At 37.2% G+C, this 17,706-nt stretch overlaps 1 protein-coding gene across 3 annotated transcripts in view; it reads right to left on the reverse strand.

Moving 5' to 3' along the window:
* Positions 1-17,706, reverse strand: part of LOC137284926 (pro-neuregulin-1, membrane-bound isoform-like) — a 111,855-nt gene that overhangs the window by 68,831 nt on the left and 25,318 nt on the right. The window contains exon 1 of one of the 3 annotated variants that reach the window (XM_067816978.1): positions 11,936-12,103. The exons of the other annotated variants lie outside the window; for them this stretch is intronic. Within the exon in view, the coding sequence (XP_067673079.1) occupies positions 11,936-12,002 (67 nt within the window). The 5' untranslated portion in view covers positions 12,003-12,103. Of the gene's footprint in view, positions 1-11,935; positions 12,104-17,706 lie in introns of those variants that run through there. 3 annotated transcript variants of the gene reach the window in all.

Raw genomic sequence — 17,706 nt, forward strand, 5'->3', positions numbered from 1 at the left:
TATCACTGTACCAGCTAAACCAAGATAATTAGATAAATTAGAGCAATTCAAGTTGTCATGCTGTGTTGTGATAAACTCCCTAAATTCAAGAAACCAGAAAGGAGAATTTGTAACTTGTGAACTTGTGTAGCGGAGGTCTTTAACCAAATGTAAGTCTGTCTGTTGACTTGTTGGTGCATGGTGTTCCTTTAAGATGTAATCGCTGAAAGATAACGTGATGAAAGTGCTGGATGAAAGTCAAGTCTCCCACTTTGGGATTCCTATACACGGCCAATGAGTACTCTCTGTCAATGTTTAATTAAGAAACCTGTTGTGAAAACTTCACCATCCATACACCCCATCCGAGTAAACATGCAAACACACGAGAAACAAAATAATTAATGAAGCCAACAAATGTAAAAATATCTGTATTTTGTCAGACAATTTGAAATAAAATAAATTCTTTTTCTTTCATGCTGAGACAATATATATCAATGATAGGATGCAAAGATTTAATTTAAAAATCAAGCTTTAAGGAGTTGGTGTAATTAGCACTTCATCAACAAGTACAAGACAAAAACCTTGTTATAAAAATCTATTTTAATGATTATAAACCTTGAAGGATTTCTCATGAAGAGCAAACAGGTGTCACTAATGACCATTTTCTTTACTTTTTAACAGACAGTTTATCTAAATGTGCGAACTCAGGACAAATATTGCATATCCGTTGATTATCTTAGAAAAACATTTCTATAGACTAATTTGCACTTCATAAATTGTGTGTAAACATTTCCACTACAGGCTGTGCACCTGTTCACCATTTTCTACCAATGTGACATTTTGCATTAATTCCAAGTTAAAATACACAAGTATGTATAGCTGATGGGTAAAATGTCAACAATCTACTCCCAGTTGTAGACTGTTATCTTCTCAGTGTTTACAATTATATATCTTAAAGCAAATTGTTAGGTTTAATATTTGTTCAAATATCCATTGATGACACCAAAGGTCAGAAAAAATGTTACAAAACACCAGCCTGTACCACAATTTATCAAGCAAGAAAAGAGTTCAGTTCTTTTTAATGAAGATATTTTAAACAATTTCCATGAAATTCATTGTTGTTTCCTTTGTGGACAACATTACTAAATGTTCCAGTCTTTGCACAGACATGTTTGATTACTGGTTTTTTTTGTTACAAAGATCGATTTACCTATATAATACCCATAAAAAGTTAGACCCATTTAAAGCACACACTATGTGTTATGAGTAACATATGGTTACATAGAAGATTATGCCATAAAAAGCAACTATGCTTGTCATAAGAGGCGACTAACAGGATTGGGCGGTCAGGCTCGCTGACTTGGTTGACACATGTCATCGGTTCCCAATTGTGCAGATCGATGCTTATGTTGCTGGTGACTGGACTGTCTGGTCCAGACTCGATTATTTACAGACCGCTGCCATATAGCTAGAATATTGTTGAGTGTGGCATAAAACTAAACTCACTCAATCACATAGAAGATTAATTCCTCAACTAACTCGGTGGAACCAACTGCAAACCATATGCAGATGAAATACATGAGGATCATGCATTAAATTGCTGAAATGCACGTGCAAATATTTTGCATGTGAATAGGCTCCGGCCTGCAATTGGGTGTTAAGTACTGTAAAGGATTTGCCAATATTCCATGAGTTTCATCATTTAATGAACTCATAGAAATAATCTTTTCCACATTACAATTTATTTAACAATAAACCAGTTCATTGGGTAACAGTACACTTAATAGGTATGGAGCATTATCCAAAATCTAGTTTAGAACAGTTGTCTGAAGTAAGTGGCTAATTAACACTAGTGAGTCTAAACTTTTGATGGGTAGTATGTTTTTAATTTTCATGTGACTCTAGAACATTTTCCCTGACTAAGCAGTTTTGACCACCTGCTGAAACAATTTCCATGGGTGTAACAAACAAACTAGAGATGACAACTATGAATGGATGGGTTGACAATTTTAAAACCAGAGATCACAAAATATGTCCTCCGGTAACATATTTGTCTCAGTTCATATCAGATTGATCCAGAAAAAGTTTGATCTTGTCATTTTGTCACAAATAAATCACACAGACAATGAATATGCAGTGATAAAACATTAAAAAGTTGAGAAATGGACAAAAATACTGATAATGTAGCTGCACTCCTGACACTCTGCCTGTCTGTCACAGATACTATTAACCTGTGCACTATCAATCAACACTATATCCCTGGCTGAGACATATGTTGATTATTCCCATTATCACCAAGTCACCATGATGACAATTCCATCAGCTCAGCACGCCTATCTGCACAATGTAAGCGTGTTGGAAATGCACATGTTTATTCAACCCTATAATGATGACACGCACATAATGCTGTTGACAGTTTAATTACAATTTAATTTATATAACTGTCTCATCAAAGACAGAAATGACCTCTAAAACTGCCTAGCTAAACTAAAATTGTTCAGTTGTGTGTAAAATCAATGTTTTTTTTGCATTCAAAGTGGCACCTCTGCATCAGCTGGCCTTAAAGTTTTTGACTGTCTAAAGATTTTGGAATAATTAGAATGGATTTCTTTCTTGCAAACACTTTCTAAAGGTTAAGTCAAGCTCCTGTCACCAACAAAGTATGACTGAACTGGTTAGGAGGGTCTAGTGACATTATGATGTAAGATAATGGATCTATATAGATAATGAATATTTTCAAACAGAATCATACATATTTAAAGAAGCTTTCACACCAACTGATTCCTGTGCCTAATGTGGAAAATCAATTTTCACTAATGGAACCTCTCATTATACAGTAAGAGTCATTTGCAAAGACAAAAAATATATCATTTGACTTCACCATCAGCAGCCATTTACTTCATTCCCCTAATGCTGCCATCCGGCAGTTTTTCTCAAGAATTTTCACAACCTCAAAAACAATGATTACATAATGCTATTTTTGTTGTGGTCATATTAGATCTAGGAATTTGCTGGGCATTCTGAAACAGGTAAATCGGACCTAGATATTGGTCGTTATGCAAATTGATAGAGATGGTATATAGCAACGATAACTTGGTTTAATAAAGAGAAATCACTTGTTGATTTTCAAATTTTTAGGATTCGTTCAAGCAGTTGTGCTGCCTTGTTCAACATACATTGTTGCCCTGAAACTTTCTGCATGCAATGTTCCCCTACATTGTACCACATGCATTGATACCATGCAATTATCTAAGCACAATGTTCTCCTACATTGTTCCACATGCATCATTGACTTTCACTGTTCCACATGCACTGTTTGATCTGCAATTTTCTATATGCAATGTTCCCATACACTGATTCACATGACTGTAGCCTGCATTATTGAACTTCCATTGTTCCACATGCACTCTGATCATATCAAAGAGTCTGATTGGTTGGGACATACTACTTGATAACCTCCCCTACACTCTGGTGATCACTCCAAGAAAGTGTCCGACCCAATCAGACAACATGTGTTTGGGCAACCAGGTGAGAAGACCTAAACACACAGGAAACATAAAACACTGTTTGGAATTTGTTCCTCAACAAGATTTAGAAACCTAGCAATATTTCTCACTCAACAACTATGAAAAAAATATCATGTATGTTTTATAGTTTAGGTGTTGCCTTAGTTCAGCAATAACAACTCATTTCTATGTAAATGCTTTACTGCCTTGTTGATGACTGTGTGAATAAAACCCCTGTAGAATCAGACTAACCAAATGAGATCCTTACGTTTCTCTTATGCCTTTTTTCCTACATTTTCAAAATAACATTCCCTGGGCACATGAAGGCTGAGTTAGTTCCCTTTCATGAAAGAGTTTACTGTTCCTGAACTTGATGGTTTACTTTATATGCATGGGTAACTAATTACCTTCAAACCAAAGTAATACTGTTAACTGTGTCTTAGATATGTTGTTGAAAATTTGTGAAAATCGATTGAAATCACTGGATCAATAAGCTCTGGTGTGGCTAGTTGGTTCTACTTCTAAAATCAACATAGGTTTTACTGATTTCTTCGATATAGCGCCTTGATGTAGTTGATATATTATTTCAGCATAATTTTTCAGTTTTAACTGATTCAAAATGCAAGATCAGAATGGCCAGTGAATTCCTGCCCCAGAACTAACACTCGACTCATTTAATTGCCTTCAAGCTGTTTTATGGTTGAGGTATAATTTTTGTATAATTGAAACTAAAACCAATGAGTGCTTCAGTTTTTCCCATTAAATGTCCGTTCATAGCAGCCAGAGCCAGAGAATTGCTGGCCAAGAATCAACAGCAATGAAAATGGCAACAACAACAGCAAAAGCATGACATCATACAATTCAAATTATGACCAGGTGTGTGTTCCCTTTGCTGTGTTCTCCCTAAAGTTGGAAGATCTAGACTAGTATGTTCATAAAGTGATTGTAGAACTGAGGTTATTCCTGACATATTAATATTGACCTGGGCTTCTTTTCATGAAGCACTCAGGTGATATAGTAAGTCACTAAGGTAACATTAGTGCAATGTTAAAGAATGAGAGTTACGATTTACCTTCGCAAAGGTTGCTTCATGATTCAAGGGACCCCCGGGCAAGTTGTACCGCCAACATCACACTATGGAGTGAGTGAGAGACCGAGTTATTTAAGGTTTAAGCTGTTTTAGCAATATTCCAGCAATACCACAGCAATATTCCAGCAATATCAAAGCAGGGGGAACTGAGAATGGACTTCAAAGAGAAAACAGAAATGGGCCTCACATATTGTACGCAAGTCTCTATGTTGCAGTATGCAAATAACGACAGTTGCAGCACTGAGATGTTGATGTATTACACTGTATGGAGGTCCCTATGTTGCAGTATGTGAATAACGACAGTTGCAGCACAGAGATGTTGATGTGAAACAAGGACGTCGCAAATCCTCCATTTTCTCACTTCATCTTTCAATCAAGCATGACATGGTGACACAGAGATGCTCTCATCAGCACTTTTCTCAGTCAACCTGTCCTTTACTGCCTCACAAGCATGTCTTCCTTTCACCATCAACCCCTCTCATCTGCATCTACTCATATCCAGACAAGAGGTATCATATCCCATATTCATGTCTGACTACGTGACATGTGATTGAAAACAAGTATCACTCAAAATGATGGTGAGGTCTGCTACCAACACTTTCCGTAATTGGCCAATACCTGTTACTACACTATATTTGTGTATATGGAAAGAAAAAGACCTAATTTTCATTCCCTTTCACAACTTTGCCAACAATATGTCAAAACTGATATCACCAAGATCAAAGAGTGCCTGTAGGTTAATCAACCTTGTACTTTTTATAGACCCGGAGGAACTGCAGTTAGAATGCTTCTGTCCATACCATCCATGACTATCATTTCAGTTGTTTTCACATGGTTTTGACGAATATGTGATAAATATGTTCTTTTCAAAATATTTTGTCAAGCATGTGATGCTTTGTATGTAGGAAGCACTCCTTTTGTTGATCAGTGGGCCTGATACGGGAGATAGCGCTGCTACCATCCCGAGATGGTGCTATCTAGACTCCTCACATCACCTTCAACCTAATCAGGATTGTCACAACACATTTACAGATCTCAGGTGATAACTGGTTAGAAAGAACATAGCAGTTGTGTTGTGGACTTCCAAAGACCCTATGGAGTAATCCATGCTAGGTTTGGATGACTGGCTTTCTGGCCTGTACTGTCATTATGACACAAAGGTGTCGGGGTACAGACATGTGTTAGTGAGCGCAGGATGTTTGTGGGGGCTTGGAGAGGTGTATTTGAGGGTCAGTAAGTGGTGTATTTATTGACAGGTATACTTGATTCGGTGTGAGAAATTTATGCTGGTCCTGTGGTTCAGGGGTAGTAAAAAGTTATCTGGACCACTAAATGATCAGTTTGCTCCTGGTGGCCGATGAATTTTGTATTAATAGTTAAGTAAATATATGACTGATATTTTGGATCATTGAAGTACAGACAGCATCACTAATTAGTGTCCACTCACTGGTCCTGTGGTTCAGGGGTAGTAAAAAGTTATCTGGACCACTAAATGATCAGTTTGCTCCTGGTGGCCGATGAATTTTGTATTAATAGTTAAGTAAATATATGACTGATATTTTGGATCATTGAAGTACAGACAGCATCACTAATTAGTGTCCACTCACTGGTCCTGTGGTCAAGCAGGAAAACTTGAAAGGTTTCTTTCCATGTTGAAGGGATGGAAGTGATGACTTTGTAGGGGTGGGAATAGTTTACTGATGGGGCTTTGAGCGGTGAGTTTGGTAGTTGTGTACATGAGTGAACTGGAAGGGGTTTATTTGTGGGTCTGGAAATCATGTATTTTTTGTGCAGCTTGGAGTGGTGTATTTAAGTAAAGCAGTGAGGGGTGTATTTGAGGGGATGAGTGTGGCGTATTTATATCGGCTTGGAGTGGTGTATCTTTTAGGAATAGTATATCAGTTGGAGTGGGAGTGATGTAACTGTGGGTCTTGGAGTGGTGCATCTGGGAGTCATGAGCTTGTATTTGTATTAATGGGGACTTGGGTGTTCACAAGGGCCTGGAGTCGGGGCCTAAGACTTGCACTGATATACGTCCAAGATGAAACAGAAAATAAGAGTACATATTAACATATTTGCTCTTCAACGGACTTAAATATATGTGCAATCCACCTTTGGTAAACATCCTCAATGATCACAAAATCATGACATGGCTCTGAAAATGAATAAGGAAATGTCGTAGTGCATCTATTTCTAAAATTAAAACCAATATCCAAAGCAATTCCAAAACAATTATTCTGAATTTAAACATCTGAATACATAACATATAATTCAAAACATACGGTCTGTTTCATTAAACAAGTGATTCTATCCATCTAATCAAGCAGAACTCACTACCTCCCAAAAGACTTGCTACTTGGGACATCGTCATCAGGAACCAATAAAATTATCAACTGTGCATGCCAGGACCATTTCGACCTTGTTTCAAATAAATAACAAATAGTTTGGAATTAGTCGTGATTGCCTATGTCATTGCCTAGACATTGTTGATTCATCCAAAACTATTAGTAGCTTGTATTCGGGAAACAAACATGGCAAAGCTTTTGGCTCTACCGTGTATAGGGATAAAATCAGTCATTACACAAAGAAAGATACCAGAAAAGACAACTTCAAATAAACATATTAAGTTTTTCTATGGTGGCAGGGTTTTCTTCTTATCTGCTATGTCAACACAGGTGAACAAGATCAGATTGAGAAACTAGACAATGGGAGCTGTGAATTAGTGATCATTCGATCGTAATTAATTTCTAAATGATACCGTTGTTTCTTCCATTTCATTGATAATTCAGGTAATTAACAAGTCGTCTTTGAACATGTTGATTAATCAGTTTGTGCAAGTTGTCAGCATTGGCACACACCCAAAACAGCTGCTATTGCACCATGAAAGAAAATTTACAAACACAATAACCAAACTGTATGAGACTACATTGCCAACAGTGTTGTTCATTTTCAAAACATGTTTGACAATGTCATAAAATACGGCATATTCACACTTCCTCACAGAGAATCTCTTTTGGCACACTGACAAAAGCTGACAATGCTATACAGAGAAGACAATAAGGAATTGAGTATTCAAATAGCCAACATACCAACCAGCCACCCAACCAACTAACCAAACATCCAACCAACCAACCAACCAACCAACCAACATGTCTACCAGCCAACCAACCAAGGTTATAACCAACCAACCAGCTTTCCATCCAACCAACCAAGATGTCTACAAGCAACCAACAACCAACCCACAACCAAACAACAAGAATTCTGACCAACCAAACAACCAGCCAGCTTATAAATCAACCAACAAAAAAACCAAACTTTGTCTAAACATATTTATGTCAGAGTGACCTACACCCAATTTACAAATATTCCAAAGTCAAATTCACCACACAATTTTTTACACCTGAGCACTTTCAATTAGTTGCAACAAGTTCTGGTTAGTGATCAACACACAGGTGGTTGAAGCAGTTCATACGATGTTTGTACCGCCGCTTGGTTGACACAGACACTGGTCCGCCCTACATATGTTCAATGTCTCATTCACTGCAAGCATTAAAACACATTTCATTGATGACTGAATTTAGACCTAAGCTCTGCCAACCTGTGCTATCAAATCAATGAATACAAAATGCTGTGGACCATTGGACTGGGTTATCATCGTCTACAGTGACCTAAAATCAATCCCCGCAATTTGGGTTAAGTAAATAGCCGTGGCTGATCCAATTTGATCTCCCCATGATAGTCTAATAGTAGTGTTTTTCACATTACAATTACATAACCTATTCTCAATGACAACAACATTTGCAATGCAGAAGCATCTGTTACCAACACTTCAATACTAATTGCATATTTTATGCATTAATAATTTATGTTTTCTTAACCAAACCGTTACTAAATCCATGAATAGTCTACATCCAGTCTATGTCACACCTGCTATAGCCTCTTGTGAAGGGAGAAATTTCTAAAGGTAAAGCAAATAACATGATTACCAACCTGGGATTTTTTTACTCATGGTTTTATACAAATGACTAAAACCTGAATCCCCAGTTGAGCTGAAACTATACCTTAGACAAGACAGTCTAGACAGAACAATTGATATTTGGTTTAGAACAGCACTGTCATGCATTTTCTGCAAGGCATTCATTACAAAGTAAACAGAAAATCTATATGCTTGATATTTATTACAAAAACATATTGGATCTAAAACTGACAGAGCATCCATCAAACACATGCAGGAATGCAAGTGCTGTTCAAATAAACGAAACCCTTCAATAAAACTTGTGATATTTGAGGCAGCAATAGATATCATAAATAAATGCATAAGAATAATAGACATGACATCGCTTCCGAAGCCTATACCTCAACTTGCATCCATGTAAATCAAAAATAATAAATAAATCTACATAATACTCCAAAATTCAGCAACTATGACAGTTCTAAAATAGGCCACCCATGCAGGACTCATTGAATGACGCATCAAGTAGTCTCTCTCCAGATAGAGCTTGTGTTGACATACCTGGTTAAATAGGACAGATAGGGTCTCAGAACATGCTCCCCTCTGTGTACATACTCACACACAGATATACACATTTATGTACACACCTCCATGCCATGACTATAAGTGGAAATGTTCCCTACCAACAGCCATCACAGGGAAAGCTGTAGGAGACTTTCAGTTTGTGATGGCAGTGCAATGCAATGCTCCTAAATACCTGACAAATGTTGTGCAGACAATTGTATTGTTTGTGTACTCAAAGGAACAAAGCACTAGTTATATGTTTATTAACTGAAAACATTGTATTTGCATACTTCCTTTTAAATTTCCTCTAAGTCTTTCTCACATGAGCAGTGCATTTACATTATTCTAAATATATTTCATACATTTATTAATGGTAACTCTTTGTTATTCTCTTCGCATCAAGTCATTCATTCCTTCTGCAACCAAAACAGACCTCAAGTTGGTCACTGTGTGATATTGAATATGAAGCCTGTGAAACTCGATGCATGTAAAATTTTCTCTATACAGAAGAAAGTCCTCAGTTTCATAATAATAGGTAGCGTGCATGAACCTTTAGATCTTCTTCTACACTGATAATATTTGTCTATAATCTCATGATAAATAAATTAACTTTACGACAAAGTTACTTATGAGTTTATATAATATAAAACATCAGCACCAAAACACAACCACACTTGACCATACACAAAACAGACACCACAGGACAGTTGACTAAAGGTCAAGCATGTCCTGCCCTGCCCACAACATGAGGAAAAGACAGCATGAATTTACATGAATGAGTCTTATTCAAATTGTGTCATTCTTTGAAGCATGATCAAAATATGTTCTGATTCTTATTTACAGCTACTGATAAAGATTAGCCAATCAAACGTACTTGTGCATCTTCAGGGCAGATTAGCCAATCAAATGTACTGAAACGTCTTAAGGGCAGTAATGATTAATTCACATTAATCACTTGACAGGTTACAGATTTTCTGAGATCTACTTTAAACCTCTCCACCCACTCATAGCTTATTCCATGCCCATGGGCCCAAAGCGTTCCATGAGTACACCTGGGCCTATATTATGATACTGACTATACTGAGACACCCAGCATGAATGAACTTGTATACAAGTTGACACAGACTTGAGGACACTAGAAACCAACATGGTGTATACCATTGTCCTAGACCAACCACAAACCTTCACACACACGCACACACCATCACTCTACCCTTTGGATCTAAAACAGCATGACTTCATGCGCGTAAACCATATAGGTAATTTATAGTACATACAAAATTAGACGGTAACATTTTAAAATTTATTTATAGCAAAAACGTATTTCATGTGAGCATTACCTTACATTATTTTATTTACTACAACAAACTGGGCCATTATTCTTGAAACGTTCGTAGCCCAAAGAATTCCTAACTTTGATCGTTACTAAGCCACTGTGTTAAGAATGGGCTTAAGACGTTCGTAGGGCTACGAACGTTTCAAGAATAGCTAGCCAGGCATATGAATATACTGAATATAAAATATGCATGTGGAAGAAAGAAGGCAAAATTTCTTAATGAATAAAATTACCATCCCAATTTTATGAAAACATGATCATCTGACTTGCAAGGATATAATTGTAAAAAATAAATGATGAGTGCATATTCAAAAAATGCCTTTAATAAAAATAAAAAAAATCAAAGAAATCTCACTGATGGTGTTCCTCTTTCAGTAGGAAATATGATTTTCATAAACAACAGTTTGGGGTAAAACTGGCTCTAGTTGAAGAGGGAGTTGATGGGTCATGAAGAACAAGTTGAATTAATCAATGGCAGCCACTCATTCTGCCATAGCAGGGATAGATGCAAGAATAATGTCCTGCATGACTGAGCAATACCTCCGACAAAGTTTAAAACTCTGAATTATTCATGACATGGAATCTATCTTGACTGTTTTCCAAGTCTCTTTCTTAATGCTTGGACAATTTCTGATTCTGAAGATCATTTTTGAGATTGGTCCGATGACGTTCTTGATCTGCCCATCACTTAATGTTACTCTGAAGGCCAAGCTGTGCATGCGAAGGTCATTATCTAATGTGAGGTCAGGAGGGTAATGCTGATGGATCGTTTATGACATAAATCTAAATCAATGGCATATGATACTCTTCTATCAAAACTAATCATGCCACATCACAATACTGAAAGAGAAGGCATGTCTCCAGACTAAGAAGATATGAATTCCTACGGTTGTACATAGCGTCATTTCATGAAATGACGCTGCACACTTAAATCACACGGTTAGAAAGACATACTGATATGTTACGTGTAATGTATAACATGTTTTGACATAAGGTAACAAAAAGAGATACTATCCGTCTGTAACATTGATGTTCGTCCATAGATAGTGCTATCTTAAATAACCATGGCTCATAACAAGATGTATCAAATTTGCGTACCTAGAATATCTTATCATTTAGGTGAGATTTTTTAATACATGACAATTAATCTGAAATCAGCACATCATGTTATCTGAAACATTTGATACTGACATTAAATGATGCAGACATAATAATTCTAGGTTGTAAGGGGAGGACTATTCTCAGCAGTGCCTACACAGTCTTTGTCCCACCTACGCATAACATATGAACAAAATCTGATAACATTTTCATCTAGCTTGTCTCACAGTCCCTGAACCACATTATTTTCCCTACAGCCTATCCCTCCCAATGCTACAGCCCTAGATTCCATCAGGTTCTGAACTTCTCACCTCCCTGGGGCTCCTTTTCAGTTTAAATTAGTATATTTGTTACTACCGAATTATATATATTCAGAGATTAAAACTTGGTCTATTTTTCATCCAACTCACATTTCTTTCCCATTTTGACCATGAACTTGTGACTTCCTCCATGTACAGTCCCATCAACAAATTTCATTCACAGCACACTTCAAGGACACAAAATCCAAATCGCCTTCAGCGACGATTCACTTGTCCCTCTGAATCACTGACAAGAGGTGGAACTCAGATACAGTCCAATAAAATGCAACAAGTCTTCAGGATGGTCCTGCACCATGCTTACAAATACACTTGTAAATCTGCATGGACATCAACACAACCCCTGTTGTTGACAACCTTGAAACTGGCTTGACGTGTTTCAGTGCCTCCAGTTCTCTTCTTGTCAACCCGGTTGGGAGTTCCTGATTTAGCTGCAGGTGATATGCAATTTATCTGTCACTTTTTCCCTTACCTGTGATAACTCGTCAACACTTGAGCACGGGATACACACCCTATGTGCTGCATCAATTGCAACAAGGTCTTTAAATGGACTAAAACTTCACATGGATGGAAATAATTGCATAATTACAGTTTTGATATTTTTGTACCATGTAATGTTTTTTGAGAACGTTTCATTTATTTATGGCTTGAATGCAAACCTACATCTACAAAGACCATAAAATAGAATTTGCAAAAGAGCAGCTAATGTTATTTTCTAATATTCTGTTATGAAGATTACAATAGTGTTATTTTTGTTTAGTATTTTGGGAAAGCATGATTATCCTTCTATCTGAAAGACAAGTTTAGTTTAGTCTTCACTTAAAGGGTTCAAGAGTATATAAGAGACAATTAATAACATCTGGTTATTTCTAATTATCATAGGGTTGGCACACAAACAACACAGGATTAAACCAGGTAAAGAAGTTTTGGAAAGTTAAATTTCCCTACAGGTGATAACTTTTTGTCTTGAATACATCATAATCATTCCTTAAACAGACCTGACTAAAGCTATTTTGTTTCCAAACCTAAAAAAACAAAGTACTGCGATAAAAAATCAAACCAAATTCTAAGTGAGTGAGTTTAGTTTTATGTCTCTTTTAGCAATATTCCAGCAATATCAGAAATATCGGAGGAACACCAGACATGGGCTTCACACATTGTACCCATGTGGGGAATCGAACCCGCGTCTTCGACATGATGAATAAACGCTTTAACCACAAGGCTACCCTTAGACTTAGTGGGAGAGAGGTACAAATCCCAGCTTTTGTTGAGGAAACATGTGTCTAAAAGGACTGATAGACGAGGATTAAACTGTTCGTATTGATCAAATGCAGATCTTCTTGAGCAGATTTGAAAGATTTAGAAAGTACAGCAACATATCAAATGCCATATTAAACAGGAAATGCCAATAAAAACTGCTATCCTTTTGTACTGGTAATCTCAGTGAATCACATTCAGTTGGTAAAGCTAACAAAAATTAAGTATGGGAAATTACTTCTCAAAGTCAGGCTTCAAAATTGAGTCCAAGAGTCCAAGAAACCCCCACCAAGTCACATACAAATAACCCTTGGAGCTGCATTTATGACTACAAAAAAGATATTGTCTATTCAATCATCTAATTTTTTTTGACAAAATTTAATAAATTTAAAATTTCTTACCACTTCAAGGGTAACCTTCTTTGAGTGGCATTTAGAAGTTAGGGTCATGAAATATGAGGAGAGTGCTTTGGATATAGCCTTCTTTATTATAGTTTGAGCTACTAACTCTTGCATCACTTGCTTGATAATGGTGTCAGTAGCTACACCAGAACATTGGTCAGATATAATAATGAAGCTGCATATCATATAACTCTTGGGCGGTAGGGTAGCCTAGTGGTTAAAGTGTTCGATTCCCCACATGGGTACAATGAGTGAAGCCGATTTTCTCGTGTCCCACACATGATATTGCTGGAACATTGCTAAAAGCGGCATAAAACTGAAACTCACTCAATCACTCACATAACTCTTCCCGTTGTACTTCAAAAGTTGTAATTGGTGGTGTTGTAGCCTAGTGGTTAAGGCATTCGCTCATCAAGCTAAGGGCCTGAGTTTGATTCCCCACATAAGTATCATGAAGCTATATATTGCTAAAAGCAGCATAAAACTAGACTCACTCACTCACTCAGTCACGCAGAGGCCGTAACTGTAGCACAATCGGTAAAGTGTCTTGCAAACATTTAAATCAGTTAAGCACTGTGAAGCCTCTCTGATATACATGACAGATGTCTTCCAGTATGGAAACATTTTTAAAATCCAAAGAACTTTTCCACCTTCACTACTTTAATCAATGAGTAGGTGCATGGAATGCAGTTTTTCACCTTAGAGTAATGTTTCCGTGTCATTTTAAATCTTATGAGAATTTTTATTAAAAAAATATTTTTAATGTAAAAACATCTGAAGACAATTTAGACAGAAACCATTTATCACAGTTCTGTAACTACTTACTGACTTGTAAGAAAACCTTACACACCAAACGATGTCTCCCAATGCGAAATAAATGTCCGTCTATCAACATGCATCATGTATAAACAAATCAAAAGCTACCAACTGGTGCATCTACTTTTTCCATCATTTACCACCCTCTGGTTTGATGAAAAGCAACCGACAAACACAAACAAACACTTTGCAGCCTGTTGCTAGTATTGTACACGCAAAGTATATTAATTCCAAGATCAAGATAGTTGCCAGCAAGTTGGGCCAACACTTAACCCTTGATAAGATTGGCTGATATGGTTTCTGAGAAACAGCAGGGACGCCTGGTCTGGGAGGAAAAGCAGAGGCTACCACAGTACTGCAACATCACTTCAGAGAAATGCTTGAACAGTTGGATTAAACCAGTGCAAGCTACAGTTGATGTGATAGCCCTACTGTAACGGCTGGCTGACCACTACATCTCTGTGCTACTGGCTGAGAGCAAACAATGGTTGACAATAATGCCAGTTTGTCAAACGAGTAAGCATGGTTTTATGCTGCTTTTAGCAATATTCCAGCGATATCACAGCTGGGGACAGAAAATGGACTTCACATTTAGTATCCATGTGGGGGATCGAACTCTGGACCTTCGGCAAGACGAGTGAATGCTTTAACCACTTGGCTACAGCACGGTCCCCTATTCCATAAGAACAAATGATGATCCTCTTATCAGCCAGAAGCAATGAGTGAGTGAGTGAGTGAGTGAGTGCGTGAGCGAGTGTATTGCTTGCCACGTGCCATCTGACCATCACCAAATGTTGAAGACCTACACATGCTCAACACCATCACGTCCAATTTTGAATATTTGTTGAAATATCCTGGCATTTCACATACAGTGTTTGCTTTAACACAGAAACCTGCTTTTTTCACGCCCAAAAATGATAAAACCTTGTAAAAAACAGTTTGCGCAGTTATTTTGGATGCACAAATTGTGGATACTTAATTTCAAAAGGTACCTCAAAACAACAACGTATAAAGAACCAATTATTTTGAAATGATTCGTGATTGTAATGAAAATATTATGTGCAAAAGATTTGGACTACACATGAACTAATTTATTTCTGCACGCATTCATACAAAAACCTACTGCGAACACTGACTCATGACAAAGACTCACTCCAAAAGCTAACAATGAGCAGTGACATAAATGTCAGTTTCTGATGGATATTCTCAAATATAAAGTTCTCATTATAGGGCTACATCAGAGACTTAAAAGTGTAACAAAGAGGTTTGTCTGGACTTACCCCATTCCCACAATGAAAGCCCTTATCAAAAAGAATTTGAACAATGTTAAAAAACTTAAGATCAATATTTATTTATCAAATTTGCCACATAACAACATCAAGAGCTTAAAATTTCATTCCTATGTTTTATTTGACATTGTTAACATTCTAACTTTAATCCCTTATCAAATAAATAAGTAAACTGGACATATGACATGCCTGATGCATTGGTCATATATTCTGATACAATTTTTTTCCACTCTTCAACACTCTAAATTCTGCGTTATGAAAAATTGAAAAAAATGAAACATTTGAAAAATGTCTAATGTTTGACTACAGATCATATTCTAGTTTCTTTTCTTTAATGTTGATAAATATAGCCTAGTAAATACAGAAAAAGAAAGGCATTCTTTAACTGCTGAACAAACATAAACTGTCACCACACTTGGGATTAGAAAGTACTGCCAATGACACGCCTTTCTTCTTGTCAAGTACCCTACTAAAGAGTCTATGTCATTGTGGTCTTAGAAACACCTACACTTGCTATGCTAACTATGCTGTATAAGGGAACAAGTATGCACCATACAGAAATATCAGGACATGTATTTGAAGATTGTGAACGCCACAAGCAATTTAGCATGTTGAATGGCCATAGTTCTCAATGAGATAGTCACTGATAAAATCATTCAGCTATGAGTCACATGACCACCCACCTGTACAATAACGGTACAGGGTGGGCGTTAAGGATGCCTGGACACACCCACCATTGACAGACCCTGCGTGAGGATCTTGGGTGTGATTGAATGACAAGGTCGTGCTCACAAAATGATCACGTGAAACACATACCTTGAATTTTTCAACTTTCAGCTGAGGTTTAATGACTTTTTAACAGACACTCCTTCAAGGTTATTTTAAGATTGTACACATACATGTGATGCTGTTTAACAATGCACTGAGTAATACTAGAGTGTGTTTGTGTGTGCATGAGTGTGTGCCTGCGTGTGAGCATGCATGCATGAGTGAGCATCCAGGTGTATGGTGGCAGTATGTAAATATTTGAAACTGGACCAAACAATCCAGTGATCAGCATGAGCATTGATCCATGCAGTTGGGATACAATGACTATTGTGTGGACCAGTGAGCCTCACCACCTAACACTGTTGGTCACTTCTTATGACAAGCATTGCTTACCAAGATCAATTCCAACCTGCCTCTTCACTGGTCCCAACCTCTAAACAAACCAGTGATTGCTATTATGAACAAAAGCCTCTGGGTATGTGTTGCTTCTTGCAATATCCACCATCAGATTTTGCTGTGGACTATATCTATCCAGAATCAGCTGGGGAGACCAGTGATGCAAACTTTGTGAATATTTATGACAGATGACAAAGGAGTATCATCTTCCATGTATTGTCAGCTGCTACACAACTCAGCTACCGTGACTCATCAGTGCCTTTTCCCATCGAAGCACTGGAAGGGCTGGATCTAAACTTGCAATATTCTCTTTGTAGGCTTTGCAACCAATTTCATACATAAAAATAATTATCTAAACATATTCAAGAAATGAAGTTTCAAATGCCAAAAAAACCCTAAAGATTAACCATCCTTATAATCTTTACTTTGAATGGCATCAATCAGACAGGCATACGTGACAGCTATATAAAAACACATCTTGTGTAACTGCCTAATTACGGAACATTTGGCTTTGCACCCAAACTGAAATGCTCAAATAAATCCCCTCATCAGTGCACATTTTATCACCAAGTGTCACTTCTGGAATGAGTAGGACTAACATCTGCTCATGTTTGACGTTCGTAACCTTGTGATCTATAGAACCATGTAATTTGAGAAAATAGAAATGTCACACATTGGATGATGTTCTGGGTGTACAGTGATCTTAAATCTGCAGTCAATTTAATGTGGGGACGTGAAGTCGTGGACTTAGTCGACCAGTGCCTGATGAAGGAATCCCCTGATGCAGAGCCTGTCTTGCAGGAAGAACTCAACACCGAGTACATATGTAATCAAGCAGGGTAAATTCCACCAATCAATTAGCATTGGAATGTTCATAGCAGCTTTTTGCAAATCAAATCGAAAGTCCTCAGAGATGATTTCTGTCCAAAAAGGTTAA

Source organism: Haliotis asinina, chromosome 5 (assembly GCF_037392515.1).
Source record: "Haliotis asinina isolate JCU_RB_2024 chromosome 5, JCU_Hal_asi_v2, whole genome shotgun sequence".
NCBI classification, from domain to species: Eukaryota; Metazoa; Mollusca; class Gastropoda; order Lepetellida; family Haliotidae; genus Haliotis; species Haliotis asinina.